Source organism: Salmo trutta, chromosome 36 (assembly GCF_901001165.1).
Source record: "Salmo trutta chromosome 36, fSalTru1.1, whole genome shotgun sequence".
Lineage (NCBI taxonomy): Eukaryota > Metazoa > Chordata > Actinopteri > Salmoniformes > Salmonidae > Salmo > Salmo trutta.
In genome coordinates, this window is record NC_042992.1 from 30,767,210 (window position 1) to 30,785,155 (window position 17,946).

Here is a 17,946-nt window from a genome sequence, read left to right on the forward strand (position 1 = left end):
TTTTAGTCATTAGCAGACGCTCTTATCCAGAGCGACTTGTAGTAGTGAATGCATACATTTCATTCATTTTTTATTGTTGTAATGCCCCCCCGTGGGACTCGAACCCACAATCCTAGCGTTGCAAACACCATGCTCTACCAACTGAGCCACAGGGAATACTACATTTGTACCAGTACAGAGATATAGGCCAACAAGTGATATATGTAAGATTGGATTTTTAGCATTTATAGCAATGGTTATCAACTGTACTGCAGGGATGGAACGTAAGTCGCAGAAAATTGAGGTTGTGGTGGCAGCTGCAGAGGTATTTGAGTGTGCTAGACTTGACATCAGAAGAGTTACAGGTTGTTGGTCTGAGGACTAAATAGATTTAAATAGTGGGGTTATTAAATAAGTTATTTTTTTATGAGTGTAGTGTTAGATGGTAGGGTATTTGTTATTTATTTTTCAAGCAAAATATAAGGGCCGTCTAGTAGGTGGCGGTAATGCAACATTTATTGGACGCCAACCACCGTTAAACCTTATCAAAGAAGAAGAAGAAGGAAGGAAGGAAGGAAGGAAGGAAGGAAACAGAACGTTTGTTGCCGGTTTCATCGTTTACCGCTGATGGAGCTAGCAGTGTTGTGGCGGGTAGGATAATGTTTTGTTTTGTAAATTCATATTCACCAATTAATTTCAACATAGTATTCGCCATGTGGAAAATTAGTTTGTTGACGTGTTGTCCTGTTGAGAATAATTGCCAGGCTATTAGCGAAGGCAGTTTGTTAGCTACTTAGCTAGCTAGCTTAGGTTGCTAGCCGTCACACCACAACAACAAGCGTGATGATGATTGATGCCACTGACCGATGCCATGGCCAACACCACTCACTCAGTAACAGCTTACATCTTTCAACTAAAGCTAATGATATGCAAACGTCTTCATACATACTACCTCTAGCTAGCTATGTTACATAGCGAGATCTGATAGTTAACATAAGTACTTTACAAAAGGAGCTTGAGCAGATAAGTATTAACATTTTAGCTTTGAGTGTTAGCTAACACTAGTAGGAGTAGAGCCTATATGTGTACAAAACATAGTGTGCATCTCATTCCTCTCCCTCATCCAATCTGAGCTGACAACTGGACAGGTAAAATCTAATTATCTTATACTGACTAGCAAGGATATGCTATTCTGCCATATGGCTTCCCCCACATATTGTCAGACCAGTGCCAATCAAAGGGTCCAGAAGACACAAGGATAGGAAGACACTTTAGACTAGTAATACATGCCCAACCATAAACTCTTATCATGCTTGTTCTCAATTCATCTCACAGGTGGTACTACATGATGAATCTGGTCCGCAAACGCAACTCCAGCTCTCTCACAGGTGGCCCTGCCAAATCTATTAGAACAGAGAAACCACAGTCTATAAGACAACCAGCATCCCACAATGCATCATCACCACTCACAACAGAGGCCAGTGGCATTGTCACCACTTCCAAGGAGGAGAGAGGCCTGGAGGTCCATGGGACATCGTCACCATGGAGACGGTCTCCCAGGTTCAAGAGTCAAAGCCTGCTTGGCCAGGTTCCCAGCGCGGACCTTCTTGTTGCTGAGGGTAAGTAGAGGAAAAGGAGTAGGGGGCAAAGGAGAGTAGATCTCACGTCACATTTAGCTTTCATGATACGTTTTATCTGTTTTGTGTGTCCTACCTAAGCAATTGATATATAGGTAAATAAGTGAGTCTCTTGTCTTTGCAGGATCTCCAGGTCAGGTAGAGAATGAAGAGGAGGCTGTCCAGTGCAGCCCTGCACAGTGCCCCCCTCAGACAGAAGAGGATACAGACACTGACCTGGTCATCACTATGGGTGAGGAAAACCTATATCTATTAACTGGCCACCCTTAGCAACTGATCCTGAAACGGTACTCACATCTTGTATACAACATGAACAAGGTTAGGAACAGTGTACAAAATGACCCCCTCAGCTAACTATTTTCCTTTTATTTTTTTTACCTTTATTTAACTAGGCAAGTCAGTTAAGAACAAATTCTTATTTACAATGACGGCCTAGGAACAGTGGGTTAACTGCCTTGTTCAGGGGCAGAATGACAGCTCGGGGATTCGATCCACCAACCTTTCGGTTACTGCCCAACGCTCTAACCACTAGCCTACCTGCCGCCCCAGGTAGGGGGCGTGAGTAAAGCATACTGTAGGAGTTCAAGACTGATTGACTCTCTCTCTCTCTTTTTGTCAGATGAAAGGCATGGCGGGGGATACAAGGGCAACAGGAAGAAGGGAGGGGTAAAGAGGAAGAAGAGAGCTGCGGACAGAGAGCTGGGAGAAAGACAGCAGGAAGGGGCCGGTCCCGAGGTGGAGATTGACAGGGAGCTGGACCGTGAGCTGGAGAACAAGTCCAGACAACATAACCTGACCACCGCCAATGTCCGCAACATCATTCACGTGAGTGCAGAGGGGGGCCAATAGCTGCAACCTAGCCAATGTTTCTTATACAGCTAGTGCGGACTGTGGAAGCGTCAATTTCCTACAATAGCAATTTGCCTACAACCTCACATATAGTACACATAGACTGACAGACAAATACAGACAGGCTGATTGTAAGCCTGGTTTGAAACCTTTTTTACCTTTTGAACCACAGGAAGTGATCACCAATGAGCATGTGGTGGCCATGATGAAAGCTGCCATCAATGAGACGGAGACCATGCCTGTCTTTGTGAGTGTCAACCATTGCATATCCATGTCCAAATGATTTTTCCAGTTGAGAATTGACACTCTGTGTGCACTTTCATTCAACATCTTTCTCATCTACCTCTTAGGAGCCCAAGATGACACGTTCCAAATTCAAGGAGGTGGTAGAAAAAGGAGTGGTGAGTTCACTGCCTTTTAGTGTGTGCGTTTTTTTGTGTACATTTTAGATTTGTTATGTTTTGCTATTGAGTCTCTTGTAATTCAGTCTTTGTGTTATTTCAGGTCATTCCCACTTGGAACATCTCCCCCATCAAAAAGGTCAATAAAGAGAAGGTACCACCATCGTACTGCTATGGAAGTAGTATCAAACACTCATTACCTGACTGGAAAGTATGGCTCCCAACTAGAAAGGGCTGAAGTGCTTGTCTGTTTCTTTTTTTTCTCCGTTTTCAGGCTCCACAGTTTGTGGACATTCAATTAGCAGAGGAAGACTCCTCTGATGAAGAGTACTGCCCTGACGAAGAGGAGGAGGACGAGACAGCAGAAGATGTAAGAGATTCATAGGATTGGGCTTTGTTAGCTTGTGGACTGAACATGTTTTTAAAAAAAAAATTCTCATACATTGGGAGGCGTTCATCATGCTTTGAGTTGTGTGGTTAACAAAGTAGTTCAGCTTTATCAACTTTAGAATGTCAACAGTATATGATTGTAAGTGGTCATATATGCATTGATTGGATATGCCAATACTTTAAATATACAATTTTTCGTGTTTCTCTATATCTATATATTGAAATGACTATATTGGACTTTGTGTGTTGTAGACATTTCAGGAAAGTGACATGGAGAGCACGGCCTCGTCTCCAAGGGGAACCAGAGGAGGCTTCCACAGGAAAATACACACAGAGTGGGACGACGACAGGAGCTGCAGCCCCATGCAGGTGACACACTTCAATACAATTTAAAATATTTCTATTTTTACCTCAAGCAATAACATATATGTAAAAACATTATTTTTTTATGTGAAATTAATAATATACAGAATATTGGCTTTTGTAAATAGCATAATATGCTCTTGTTATTGTTATATTCTTGTGAGATACATTTCAATGTTGATATCTCATGAAACTCATCTCCTCCCAGGTCAATCACAGCAGGTCCAGACACCTGAAGGTAGAGGTTGTCCCCATGGGCCCTCCCCCTCCTCCCCAGCCCTCCTCCTCCTCTGGCCCACAGGGATTCTATACCACCAGGGCCCCTCTAGAATTCAGCTTCCTGGAGAAGCTCCATGCCGTGGAGGAGGAGCTGGCCATCGGCCCAGTCTGCCTGGAGCCTTACCAGGTACCAGGGCCATATCTCAGATTGTTCTGGCAATTCTCACATAGAAACTTCATTGGGAGGAATGTTTTTTACATTTGTATCACAAAACATTTTTTTTTGAAAATCATGATTAAAGTGGTTATTTTAGGCCTATACTGTACATACTTTCTGTAAGACCTTATAATCTGTGAACCGTACATGATACAGATGACATCGGTGTCATTATACTCTTTGTGTGCTCTACAATATGGAGTATGTCTAGATTCTGAAATACAATTTTTCACATACATTTGAATATTAATATCTCAAAAGTAACCATTTTGATTCTGTTAAATTTAAAACATATTCGTTGGAACAATATACTCTACAAGTACATCAAATTTCCAGAGTGGGCTTGTTCTAGCATAATTTTGAAGTTCTGATTTTAATTTTATGAGCACCACCAACACAGTGAATGGGAAAATGGATTCAAAGGGATCTGGTGATTTGCTCAATGTGCAGTGGGCTGTAATTGGTTAATGACCTGTCAATTTCTATGTATAAAATGGTTCAGCCCTTCGAAAGAACCATAGAGCCCACTCTGGAATATGACATGTTAGAGTATATTGTTACAAACAGTATGTCTAAAAATAAGCAAAATCAAAAAGGTACTTTTGAACATTTATTCAACACAAACTATTTTGAACATAAATATTTTTCAGAATATAGACATACTCCATATTTTAGAGCACACTATAAGGAGTATGATGACACCCAGATGTCTGTACCATGTATGGTTCATAGGGTCCATGCATAGGTCTAAAAAGTGTTTAAATGGCCACTTCCTCATGATTTTCAAAAATAAATTGATACCAAGGTAAAAAGAATGTCAAACATCTTTCCTTCCAATGACGTTTCTATTTGAGAATTGCCAGAACAACCTGAAATATTTTCGGCCTATCCTGGCGTGGAATCGCCCACCACCCACATCAGATAATGGCTCCTGGTAGACGCAACATATCAATGCGATGCTCATAGATTTAGAATGGAATGCGATAGAGATTTCTGCTTTCCGGGTCCTGTTCAGTAGGCTTGAAACAGGGAAAACATTTTGAAATGTGGTGAAACCGGAGGCGCTACCTGAACTACCTGTCCAAAGACATGCTTGGAGATTTACATGACTTTGCACTGCTAACCTCAAGCGTTCCCTCTCTGTTCCCCCTATTCCTCTTCCTTCACCCTCGCTGTCTCCCTACCACTCTCACAGCCACCCCTGGCGGACGGTCTGATGGCGTGTCGTACCCGCTCCAAGAGGCCCCTCCGGGACGTCCCCATGGGCCAGTTGGAGGCAGAGCTCTGTGCCCCTGACATCACGCCCGACATGTACGGGTGTGACTCCGCCCCCGAGGACCCCGAGTGGACCCACTGGCTGCAGGGCATCATGACCTCTGACATGTACAACGATGGTGAGGGGGTGGTGCGTGTGCGCTGCTCAATTCCAAATCCACGCCTAGCAACTACCCTCGGCCGCTAGTGTAGATGTGAAAGGACTGGATAGGTGTAAGCAGTAGGACAATTCTATTCTACCTATATCAGGGATGGGCAACAGTCCTCCTGGGCCTGATTGGTGACATACTTTTGCCCCAGCTAACACACCTGACTCCAATAATCAACTATCCCTGGTCTTTAGTTTACAATGCAATTAGTTGTGTTAGGTATAGGGCTGAGGGAAAAGTGACACCAACCAGACCCCTGAGGACTGGAGTTGCCCATCCCTGATCTTGACTGAGTGTACAGAACATTAAGGACACCTTCCTAATATTGAGTTGCCTCTTCTCACTGACTAACTCTTGCACTCTGATCCTCTTTCTCGATGTTCTCTCTTCTTTTTTTACATTTTTTTTTTTTTTTTTTTTTAGAGGAAGGCGATGATGATGACGACGACCCGGAGTATAACTTCCTGGCGGAGATCGACGAACCCGACGTGGAGGATTACCGTAACGACCGAGCCGTCCGCATCACCAGTGAGTTACCATGGTGACGAGATGGAGTCAGTTTATCTAGGCTGTGACTGTCAGGCATTGACCCTCATCTCCCATTTTTCTTTTCTTTTTTCCCCACAGAAAAGGAAGTGAACCAGTTGATGGAGGAGTTGTTTGAGACAGTAAGAGAGGATCTATGTTGTGTTTGTCTGTTTTTTGTCCCCCCTCTCTTTCCCTCCAAACACCCCTTCTATGTGTCCTTGCTTCACCCCTCTGTGTTTGGTGTGTTGTGTGGTTGTCTATGTATCATTTCTTTCTTTCTCTCTCTGTGTGTGCACCAGTTCCAGGATGAGCTGACTGCTCAGGAGCAAGATGGGGAGGGACACGAGGAAGAGGAGGAGAGGGAGGAAGAGGCACCTGCCCTGGGGACACCCACATTCAACACCCCACCAGATATCCCGTAGGTGTATCCACTTCATATGCACACTGTTCTGATGTTTGTTACACTGTCATCTTCCCAAGTATATAATTTCATTTATCAAATACAGTTTTAATTGTCACATGCTTTGTAAACAACAGATTTGTAGACTAACAGTGAAAGGCTTACTTACGGGTCCTTTTTCAACAATGCCGAGATAAAGGTACAAAAATAGAAATGGTGACACGAGGAATAAATAGTGAGTAACATTATCAGAATTCTGTATATTGATTTCAACCTCTAATCACGACCTTTATACCGTCTACTCACCCACACAGTTACAACTTTCAACCTCTTCTGATTTGACCTATGTATAGCTGACCCAGTTTGACCTTTCATCCCTAGGTTGGAGGACCCCATGGCGGAGGTGACGGCAGGGCGCTACCGTACGGTGAAGCAGCAGCTGGAAGCCATCCGGCGTCGCCGGGCCCTGCTGGAGAGCCAGGGCCTGTTGGTCCCCAGGGCCCTCATTACCAAGCCCCGGGAGCCCCCGCCTCCATTCACCCCCACCCTCTCCCACCACCAGAGACTCCAGCTGCAGCAGCAAGTCCAGCAGGTCTGGGGTCCTTGGCTTTGTGTCAGGGTTGGGATTAATTCCCCAAATTCTAATTCAATTCCCTCTCCCTGTGAATTCACTCAATTCAAATTCCAGGTCAGTCTTTGAATTCGAGAATTCAATTCCTCTCAATTCCAATGTTGGGTCAATTCTAAGAATTCTATTCCCAATTCAATATTATCCCCAACAATTCCACAAATTCAAATAAAATTCCCTCAGGCTGAACATGTCACTGTTCAGACAGCCTAGCTGGAAATATAGGAATACATGTTTAACTAATTAAAAACAAATACTGCAGTACATTTCTTATACTAAGTGCATTAATTCCATTATCTGGGAAATGTACAATTATTTAATTCCAAAGATGAAATTATTTTACAAATTAATTTCTAATCTAAAATTGAATTCAATGCAAATTCTCCACTCCATGAGTGAATTCAAGAATTGAATTGGAATTTCAAATGAAATTGGAATTGACCCGACCCCTGCTTTGTGCTCAATATTTTGTTATTGAGCTTTTATCTCAATGAGTTAAACCTGGTCAAAACAAACATCTAAATCAAAACCTAGGTAGTGAAATCCTGGTCAAGGATCCACAATGAAGATAACCTTTGTTTGTTTTTTTTGGTCGGTAATTACTGTATTTTTTTCTTCGTCTGCAGCACGTCCAGCTCCTGACCCAGGTCCATATGTTAACCAGCCCGGTGGCTGCACTGCAGAGCGAAGCTGCCACCACCAAGCAGTTCCTGGTGAGAGAGAAACATACTGACAAACCCACTTTCACTAGTGCCTTTAGCTGCACCAACTTCTAAATGTACTCTCGTTCTCTCTCTCTCTGATACTCCCGCCATATCTCTGTCTTTCTCGCTAACTCTCCATTCATTCTCTCTATCACTCACAGATGGAGCTACAGATGTTTGCACAGCGTGGGGAGTTGACCCAGGGCCCAGTGGAGCCAGGCTTCACCAGTGTGTTCAGAGCCTGTAACCTACAGGGGGCACTGTCACTACTGGAGGAGCTCAGACTGTCCCCAATCCCTTACCAGGAAGCCCCTAACGAGCCACGAACATGCAGGAGAGGTAAGCGTGTGCATGCATGAGAGCCATGATGATAGTCAAATTGATGAGGTAAAGATGACTTCTAATTTACTAAATTGAATTACAACATACCCGTCTCAGTTGAAAATGTTTGGACTCATTCAGGATGTAGGCCTAATTCATGTTTAATCCATCTCTCTCACTCTAACTGGTTTGTTGTGTGTTACCACTTTGCCAGTCCGGAAGCACCCGTCAATGCCACCCCAGCTGGCATGGCTGTTTGCCACACGGCCGGTGTTCCTGTACCCTGAGCTACTGCCCCATGTCAGCCTGGACCCAGCCCTGCACTCCGCTCGCTCAGTCAGCATGTTCACCGCAGGAGAGGACTGGTAAGAAGGACCTATTAGAATTCCAATATAATGCCCAAACGTTATAACCTCCTTTTAATGCCCATATTGTATCTGATTCCTCATAGAATACCCATATTATACTTGACAAAAATATGAATGCAACATGCAACAATTTCAAATATTTTACTGAGTTACACTTAATATAAGTAAATCAGTCAATTGAAATAAATGCATTAGGCTCTAATCTATGGATTTCACATGACTTGGAATACAGATATGCATCTGTTGGTCAAAGATACCATTTAAAAAAAAAGGTAGGGGCATGGATCAGAAAACCAGTCAGTATCTGGTGTGACCACCATTTGCCTCATTTGGCGTGACACATCTCCTTCACATGGAGTTGATCAGGCTGTTGATTGTCGCCTGTGGAATGTTGTCCCACCCCTCTTCAATGGCTGTGTGAAGTTGCTAGATATTGGTCGGGAACTGGAACATGTTGTCGTACACGTCAATCCAGAGCATCACAAACATGCTCAATGTGTGACATGTCTGGTGTGTATGCAGTCCATGGAAGAACTGGGACATTTTCAGCTTCTAGGAATAGTTTACAGATCCTTGCGACATGGGGCTGTGCATTATCATGCTGAAACATGAGGTCATGGCAGCGGATAAATGGCATGACAATGGGCATTCAAATTTCCATTAATAAAATGCAGTTTGTTGTTAGTAGTTTATGCCTGCCCATACCATAATCCCACCGCCACCATGGGGCACTCTGTTCATAAGGTTGACATCAGCAAACTGCTCGCCCACACCATGCCATACACGTGGTCTGTGGTTGTGAGGCTGTTTGAACGTACTTTCAAATTCTCTAAAATGACGTTGGAGGCGGCTTATGGTAGAGAAATGAACATTACATTCTCTTGCAACAGCTCTGGTAGACATTTCTACAGTCAGCAAGCCAATTGTACACTCCCTCAACTTCTTACATGTGGCATCATGTTGTGACAAAAATGCACATTTTAGTGGCCTTTTTATTGTCCCCAGCACAAGGTGCACCTGTGTAATGAACATGCTGTTTAATCAGCTTCTTGATATGCCACACCTGTCAGCTGGATAGATTATCTTGGCAAAGGAGAAATGTTCAATAAGAGGGATGTAAACAAATTTGTGCACAACATTTTTGACAAATTAGCTTTTTCTGGGATATTTTATTTCAGCTCATGAAACATGGGACCAACACTTTTAAATGTTGCGGTTGTATTTTTATTCAGTGTACTGTGTATGCTATTTTAAATGCACACCTTGTCCTAAACACATTTTGTTTCCGTAGTACGTAAACTTGGAATCTAAAATTAATTTGATTTCTGCATGCTTTTTTTATGTGTTAAGAACTTGCTGACAAATGAACTAAATCCTTAGCTTGAGTCCTTTACTCTCTGCCATCTTGTTTTCCCAGCCTGATCGTCCTGGGCCTGAGAAACCTGGGGGAGACCCTCCAGCCGAAGGAGCTGCTGTGTCACTACCTGCTCCGCGCCAAGAGGGTCTCTCAGCTCCGTGACCACATTATGGAGAAGTGTAAACACACCCATCCCAACAACGTCATCAAGGTAGGACCCGGATCTACAAATTATATACACTATTACTAAAGTAAATGTGTTAGGGCGACTGTTTTATAGTTTGGGATAGTTCACACACATGTTCTAAATTACTAGTTTCTAGTTGTTTCCTTAACTTGGACCTGTTCTATATTCCAGGACAGGAATTGATCCACGCTCTAGATTTGTCCACATATCCACTAACATTGACTAATACTCAACTAACATTAGTGTTCACCATAAACAATATGAACGAATGAACCTCAAAAAGCGCCTCTCCCCACGTCTTTAACAATTTATTATTATTTTTAATAAAAGGCCTACCAGCTCCAGAAAGTGGTCCTTCCCATGCCGGTGGCCTGTGAACGAGTGGAACCGGGTGACCTGCGCCCTTCAGTGGAGAGAGAGGAGAGAGCCATGCCCGGATGGCTGAGGGTACCAACTACATTTAGAATACTACTGCCTGATCCCAATCCTAAATCAACACCTATGATAGTTAGTAACTACAGTGGCAAGAAAAAGTATGTGAACCCTTTGGAATTACCTGGATTTCTGCATAAATTGGTCATAAAATGTGATCTTATCATCTAAGTCACAACAATAGACACACTGTCTGCTTAAACTAATAACACAATTATTCATTTTCATGGCTTTATTGAACACACCATGTAAACATTCACAGTGCAGGGTGGAATAAGTATGTGAACCCTTGGATTTAATAACTGGTTGAACATCCTTTAGCAGCAATAACCTCAACCAAATGTTTTCTGTAGTTACGGATCAGACCTGCACAACAGTCAGGAGGAATTTTGGACCATTCCTCTTTACAAAACTGTTTCAGTTCAGCAATATTCTTGAGATGTCTGGTGTGAACTGCTCTCTTGAGGTCATGCCACAGCATCTCAATCGGGTTGAGGTCAGGACTCTGACTGGGCCACTCCAGAAGGCATATTTTCTTTTGTTGAAGCCATTCTGTTGTTGATTTACTTCTGTGTTTTGGGTCGTTGTCCTGTTGCATCACCCAACTTCCGTTGAGATTCAATTCGCGGACAGATGGCCTTACATTCTCCTGCAAAATGTCTTGATAAACTTGAAATCATTTTTCCGTCAACGATAGCAAGCTGTCCAGGCCCTGATGCAGCAAATTAGCCCCAAACCATGATGCTCCCTCCACCATACTTTACAGTTGGGATGAGGTTTTGATGTTGGTGTGCTGTGCTGTGCCTTTTTTTTCTCCACACATAGCATTGTGTGTTCCTTCCAAACAACTCAACTGTATTTTCATCTGTCCACAGAATATTTTGCCAGTAGCGCTGTGGAACATGCAGGTGCACTTTTGCGAACTTCAGATGTGCAGCAATGTTTTTTTTTTTTTTGGACAGCAGTGGCTTCTTCCGTGGTGTCCTCCCATGAACACCATTCTTGTTCAGTGTTTTGCGTATCGAAGACTCGTCAACAGAGATGTTAGCATGTTCTAAAGATTTCTGTAAGTCTTTAGCTAACACTAGGATTCTTCTTAACCTCATTGAGCATTCTGCGCTGTGCTCTTGCAGTCATCTTTGCAGGACGGCCACTCCTAGGGAGAGTAGCATCAGTGCTGATGGACTAATGAACATCAAGGCTTTTAGAGATACTTTTGTAACCCTTTCCAGCTTTATGCAAGTCAACAATTCTTAATCTTAGGTCTTCTGATATCTCTTTTGTTTGAGGCATGGTTCACATCAGGCAATGCTTTTTGTGAATAGCAAACTCAAAGGTGTTTTTATTTTTAATAATTGGGCAGGGCAGCTCTAATCAACATCTCCAATCTTGTCTCTGATTGGACTTCAGGTTAGCTGACTCCCGACTCCAATTAGCTTTTGAAGAAGTAATTAGCCTAGGGGTTCACATACGTTTTCCGACCTACTCTTTGAATGTTTAAATGAGGTATTCAATATAGGCAAGAAAAATACAATAATTTGTGTGTTATTAGTTTAACCTCTTAAGCGGACTGTGTCTATTGTTGTTACTTAGATGAAGATCCGATCAAATGTTATGACAAATGTATGCAGAAATCCAGGTAATTCCAGGGTTCACTTACTTTTTCTTGCCACTGTATATTGTTGGCCACCTAGCCTTCCATTTGTCCTAGGAGAGAGTCCACCATATTGCCTATGCTGATTATTGTCAGATATTCTAACAATAAAGGTTGTTTTGGACTGGAAGTTTCTTTATTTCAGTGAAGATAAATGTACATGTATTTTGGATAAAGGATGACCTTTCAGGAACCAGCTAAATAGTTCATATTGATTTAAATAAATGTTCTGTTCCTACAGAGAAGTTTGCCTTATATCTACGAGGCAATCAGAGAACTCAACAGCTCGCCGGATACAGAAGCCATGTCGGCCTGTCAATCAAAGAAAGCCCCACTCGTCACTCTTCTCTTCAGTTCCTCCAGAACTTTGGACTACAGCTTCCCTCCTGGAACTCGCTACCCGCCCCAACTCCCCGACAGCCTTTCATTCCAGCGCTGTGGCTTCAGGCGCTGGCACCGTCCACCACCCTGTGACCTCTCGCTGTCCCTGGCTGTATCGCACAACGCCACCCAGAGTCTGGGAAGTGGAACTACATGCTCTGAAAATAATTCCCAGACAGGTGCTGTGATTCAGCAGTGCATGGCCCACCACAAACTGCGGCCCATCCAGCCTGCAACATTCAAACCTCCTTCTCTTCAGCATCCCACCAAGCCTCATCTGAAACGTCCCCTCAAGTCTCAACCCAAACCTTCCCAGAAGCCCCTGCACGTCATCCTCAATTTGCCTGCCCCAGTGCCCGCAACTGTCCTTTGTCCTGCCCCTTCCGCCAGGGTGTTGGCCTCCCGGTTGTCACATTTCGCTCCATTGGCCAAAGACCTGGTTGCTCGGAAGTTCAGCACATTCGCCAACCTTCGCAGGCTGCCAAGGCTGCTGCCAGCTCCTCCACCCAACAACAAGAACCCTCCCCAAACAAACCTGAATACTGTGGCCCCCAACAGTGGAGCAAACCTCCTTTTGTTGCCCCACATGAGTAGTAGAACAGCCTCCACTGTTACCGAAACCCAAACCTCGGTCTCTATTACGACTCCTATCGAACAATTCAAGAAAAAATCCTCCAGGACGAGCCGGCGGCGGGTGACAAAGAAACCTAAAAGCAGCCTGAAGAGTGAGGGGAAGCCCCAGCCTTCAGCCTCCACGGAACCACCTGGCCTGGACCAGGCTCTGACCCCGTACGACTATGTCACAGTTGTAATGGAGGAAGAGGGGGTGGATGAGAGGGACGAGGATGGAGGTGATTTTGATATGCCCCTCCTGGCCCTGTCGGAGTCCTCTGGCAGCCCCCCGGGGAGCGTTGACCCCGCTGAGGAGTCAGAGGAGGGTCAGGAGATAACGCTGAACCTATCGCCCGGCCCGTCGGACATGGGGGACGGAGGGTGGGAGGGTGAAGAGGGAAGGGGAGACAGAAATCAGGAGGTAGAGGAAGTGATGTCACCAGCTTCTGAGGAGTCCACGTTGTCCGTGCCAGAGCTGCAGGTGAGTGAGGTCATGCGACACGTTGATATTACACGAACATATGAATACATGTTATTTACATGTCACACGTCTCAGTTTGGGTTTGTGTGTTATCTTTCCTTGTAGGAGACGATGGAGAAACTGTCATGGCTGGCGTCAGGGGGGAGGTCAGAGGACTTGGAAGAGGGTGAACGATCAGGCACACCCTCAGGTTAGCGTCCCACCAATCTTTAAACGCCACAACATGGATGGATACAGTTCTTTTTTTTTTCCCCCTTGTTTTATTTTTTAGCAGCAGTGGCAGAGTTAGCAAGGGTGGGTTCTTCCTATGCGGGGTGGCCGATTTGTGTCTTCCAGGGGCATACATCTATATATCTACATTATAAATACAACTTTATTACATTTCTTGCAGTGGACGCCACGATTTGGCTGCTAAATGCATAAAGGGGAAACACTGCACATAGGTTCAGGAAATATGTCAATGCTATTAAATCCTTTCAGATTTCTACAAAGTCCTAGGGGTCTATTTGGAATTAGGGAGTCCTCCTCTTCTCCCATCTAACCACACCTGCTGGATTTGATTTGTCCTTCCCAGAAGGCCATAGTAGTAGCCCCAACCCTCCTAGCTCAAGGCACGAGCAGCGTCACACTGGAGAAGTCGGCAGCAAGGGGATATCCAAAAGCCCACCGATCGTCTACGACGATGACGACCTACTCGACAGCGACCCCCTGAGGGAGAAGAAGGAAATAGCCTTCGCTCAGAATTATCTCAACAGGGTAAATAATGATAATGATTCGTTTCATTTATAAAGCGCATTTCTCGCACCCAAGGTGCTTAAAAGGCTGCAAAGGCTTTGGGCTACATTTTCTGTCTGATGAACAGCCCTCTAATTGGGGGAAGTTGTCCCAAAACAATGAGTTGAATTGTACTGGGTGGCATTCATTCCGAAACTACATCGGAGTAAGGCAGCTTGCGATTGGATGCAGTGCATCACATGCAATACGTTGTTGCGCTATTTACAGTTATAACCACCCTATCATCAACATAATTTAGATTTCTGCCTAAATAGACATACCCAAACTTGAGATGGTCATAAACAATAACTATTGTTGTGTAGTTTTGGAAAGCTCTGGAACTCCTTTCTGGTACATGTTGTTTTATAAATTGCTGAGGTGTAGTCACTTTGAGGACCCATACTCAAATATTATGAAAAAAATCAGGATTTACCCCCATTCAACAAAAGTGGGGCAATAGGGCTTGAAATGACTAACATGCTTTCTAAATATAATAGCAAATTAGAAACAACTTGCTATAAGATTTTGCCTTTTTTAATAGTCAAATAAATATGACCATATTTATTGGTCACAATTTCATATAACTGACGACAGATACATTTCTCCCAAACGTCCACTGAGTGGCGCAGAGACGCCCTTCAAATGTGTGCAGATTCATTACAACTTCGGCTTTTAAACAGTCATTTCGTCCACCTGTGACCAAGAGAACGCGGTCTTGTTTCAACTCTATGAAATGAGTTGGTACATGTATGCAAGCTCTAAATCCGTCTGAGAATATCAGTCACTCAAGAGGAAGAGCAAATCAATTCTTTGCCTGGATAGGCCCGAAGATGTGACGTGTCACTCCCTATGCAAATGTGGGGTCTGAAACCTGACACTTCAAGTCCGCTCTGCTGAGAGAGTGGGCAGCACAGAGCAGACAGATGGGGGTTTCTGGCACTATAAGGAACGGGACCCTACGACATTCAGAGCGCTTTGTATACCAAAATGTCAGTTGGAACCGGTCCAGAACTGCCCCAAATCTCCTATATAGGGAATTTAACCACCTAAGAGGATTTAAGAAATCCTTAATCCTACTGCAAATATAACTCTGCATATCCTACTGCAAATATAACTCTCTCTTGTTCTCTATGACCAGGTGTGTCATGCCCTGCAGGAGGTGCCGGGGCGCGTGGAGGAGTTTCTGGAGGTACTCTATGAGTTTGAGCAGGACGGAGATGAGCACACCTCTGTGGAACTCTTTACCAGGCTAAAACCTGTTCTGAACGAGTGGCCGGAGCTGCTCCGAGACTTTGCTGCCTTCCTCCATCCCGAACAAGCCCAGGAGTGTGGACTGGTATGTGCTGGCTTGGCCTCCTATACACTTTGACAATATACACTTTGAAGCTCGTCCATTACCTGTGTTTGGCTGTGATTACGTCAAAACGAACTGTTATTTGTGTGTGGCAGTGGTCAGTGTTAATGTTCCTTCTCCTCCCGCCGTAGCTTTCAGAGCAGCAGGCGTTTGAGCGTAGCCGGCACTTCCTGCGACAACTGGAGCTGAGCTTTGGGGAAAACTCCTCCCACTACCGCAAGATAGTGAGCGTCCTTCGAGGCCCTACTCTCAGTCCTGCTGGCATCAAGGAGGTGTGCTAGGGAATGCTACATTGATCTCACTCTCACATGAGCAGACTGTTCTAATTGTCGTGGAAAACAGCAGTATAACATAATTATTATCAAATCTAGCAAAGCAGATAGGAGTGAAATATCGTAGTGGAGGAGGGTCCATTTATTTATCAGGTTTGAGAGATGGTAGATTAGAACATTAAATGTCTCTTATCTTTCAGGTGAAGTCCCAGATAGCCAACCTTCTCCGAGGTCACACCCACCTGCAGGGGGAATTCTGGGTGTTTTTCAATGAGCTCCACTTACGGCCCTCGCTGCAGTGTCAGACTGAGAACAGAGGCCGTGGTGATGTGACCAACACAAACTCCACTTCCCAGAAGTCATCAGCAGCAAATAAACCTAAGAGATGCAAAGGCACTAAAGCCACACAAGTAAAGGAGAAAGAAGGGGATCGCTACACCCACCCTGAGCCCTCAGTCTGTGCCAAAAACATCTCACTTACACCCAGTGGAGAGAAAGTCATCCTCTGGACCAGGTTAGAGCTACTGTCCTTCTGTTGTATGCTCATTTAAAGTGTTTATGCCAATGTTTGTAAACAAAGTAAATGTAAATAAACACGGTATAGCCTCAAAACATCATTACAACTACTATGTTCTCATGGATTGTCAGTTCTTGCATCCATACCTTTGTCAATGAATTTGAGTGGTTACATTTCTCCAGGCCCATCCTGCAGCTTTTTCCCGAAACAGTGGCATGGAAAACGCTTTATTGTTTCGAGTTCTGATTACCGCTTTAGGGAGTGGGATGCAAAGTGTATTGTATCATTCTGGTATATTGCCAAATAGATATTTCACAATTTAAATTTGTTGTGTTCAATCTTGCTTTGTTTTCGTTGTTTGTAACAGGGAGGCGGACCGTGCCATCTTGACCGCCTGTCAGCAGAAGGGAGCAAATAAAATAACCTTTGAAGCCGTCTCCGCCCAACTTGGCAACAAGACAGCCAATGAGGTGAGAGAGAGAAGCGTGGCGTCTTTATATAGAGTGGCTGCAACAGAGTAATAGTCAGATCAGACATGGGTCCTTTTCCGCTTAGTTATGGCACCACCTCCGTCTATGAAACTATACCTCATGTTGGAGGATCTAACTCTTTAAAAAAAAATGTTTTCCTTTACCGTAACTCTCCTAAATGTGTTCCCTCTAGGTTTGTGTCCGTTTCCAAGATCTCATGCGCCTTTTCCTCTCCTCCACCGAGCGGGTGTACTCCGACGAGGAGGTCAGTGACACAGAGCCAACCAGCAGCAGAGAGCCAGACCCGGACTGAGCAGGACCCAACACCAGTGGAACAGTACCGTAATAGCACTTAGTCAGCTGGATTGACAAGACATATTACATATTTACATTTAAGTAATTTAGCAGACGCTCTTATCTGAGCCACAGAAAAGGAGGAGCGCTTGACAAATCTCTAAAAACTTGCTTGGGACTTGACTATGCTTCCTCTCTGACTCAACACTACTGAAGGTGCAGAAATATGGGTAAGTCTCCCATTGATGGCACAGATGCAGGGCTATTAAGACACGGCCAGGACTCTACGTGTCTGTGCTGGTATGCATAGACGAAGTACAAGGGTTCCAAATGTGTTAATATGTTCAGGCCATGAGGTTCCTAGTGTTATGAGGTGCTAAAATGTGAAATCCAATCCCTCTTGAATGTATGAAGTAGAAAAGTGCATAAGGTGTACAAGAGGTCTTAGAGCTGTGTCCGGCTACAAGTAACATTGGATGAGCTCCTGAGGGCCTTCCAAATCACAATGAAGAGACGCATTGCACAGTAAGAATCAGTGTAGACAATAGCACAGTCATGTTGAATTAAACTCTGCTGAAATGTGAAGAAGGGATCAAAATGGACAATTGATTGCCAACTGTAGTGTTTTCATTATTACGTGGATTGACTGATACTGGAGAGTTAGATGCTTTGCTGGTTGCTAGTATGACTGTTTGAATAAAGTGTACATAATTGTTTTATACATTGACAACCA

The 17,946-nt window shown here is 44.1% G+C and overlaps 1 protein-coding gene across 2 annotated transcripts; it reads left to right on the forward strand.

The window, feature by feature from the left end:
• Nucleotides 1–564: 564 nt before the first annotated feature.
• LOC115175845 (GON-4-like protein) lies at nt 565–17,934 on the forward strand. 2 transcript variants are annotated; one of them, XM_029735403.1, is made up of 28 exons: nt 565–630; nt 1,315–1,598; nt 1,741–1,848; nt 2,236–2,441; nt 2,638–2,712; nt 2,816–2,866; nt 2,970–3,020; nt 3,141–3,236; nt 3,509–3,625; nt 3,828–4,025; nt 5,251–5,449; nt 5,903–6,007; nt 6,107–6,147; nt 6,307–6,425; nt 6,789–6,999; nt 7,662–7,748; nt 7,901–8,078; nt 8,275–8,425; nt 9,846–9,996; nt 10,303–10,419; nt 12,300–13,532; nt 13,638–13,722; nt 14,107–14,288; nt 15,445–15,642; nt 15,792–15,932; nt 16,133–16,446; nt 16,817–16,919; nt 17,113–17,934. In XM_029735403.1, the coding sequence occupies exons 2-28, from the start codon at nt 1,325–1,327 to the stop codon at nt 17,230–17,232; spliced, it is 4,911 nt and encodes a 1,636-aa protein (XP_029591263.1). In that variant the 5' UTR covers nt 565–630; nt 1,315–1,324; the 3' UTR covers nt 17,233–17,934. The 2 variants fall into 2 exon arrangements, with proteins under 2 accessions (XP_029591263.1, XP_029591264.1); XM_029735404.1 differs by having other exon boundaries at nt 2,970–3,005.
• Nucleotides 17,935–17,946: the final 12 nt, after the last annotated feature.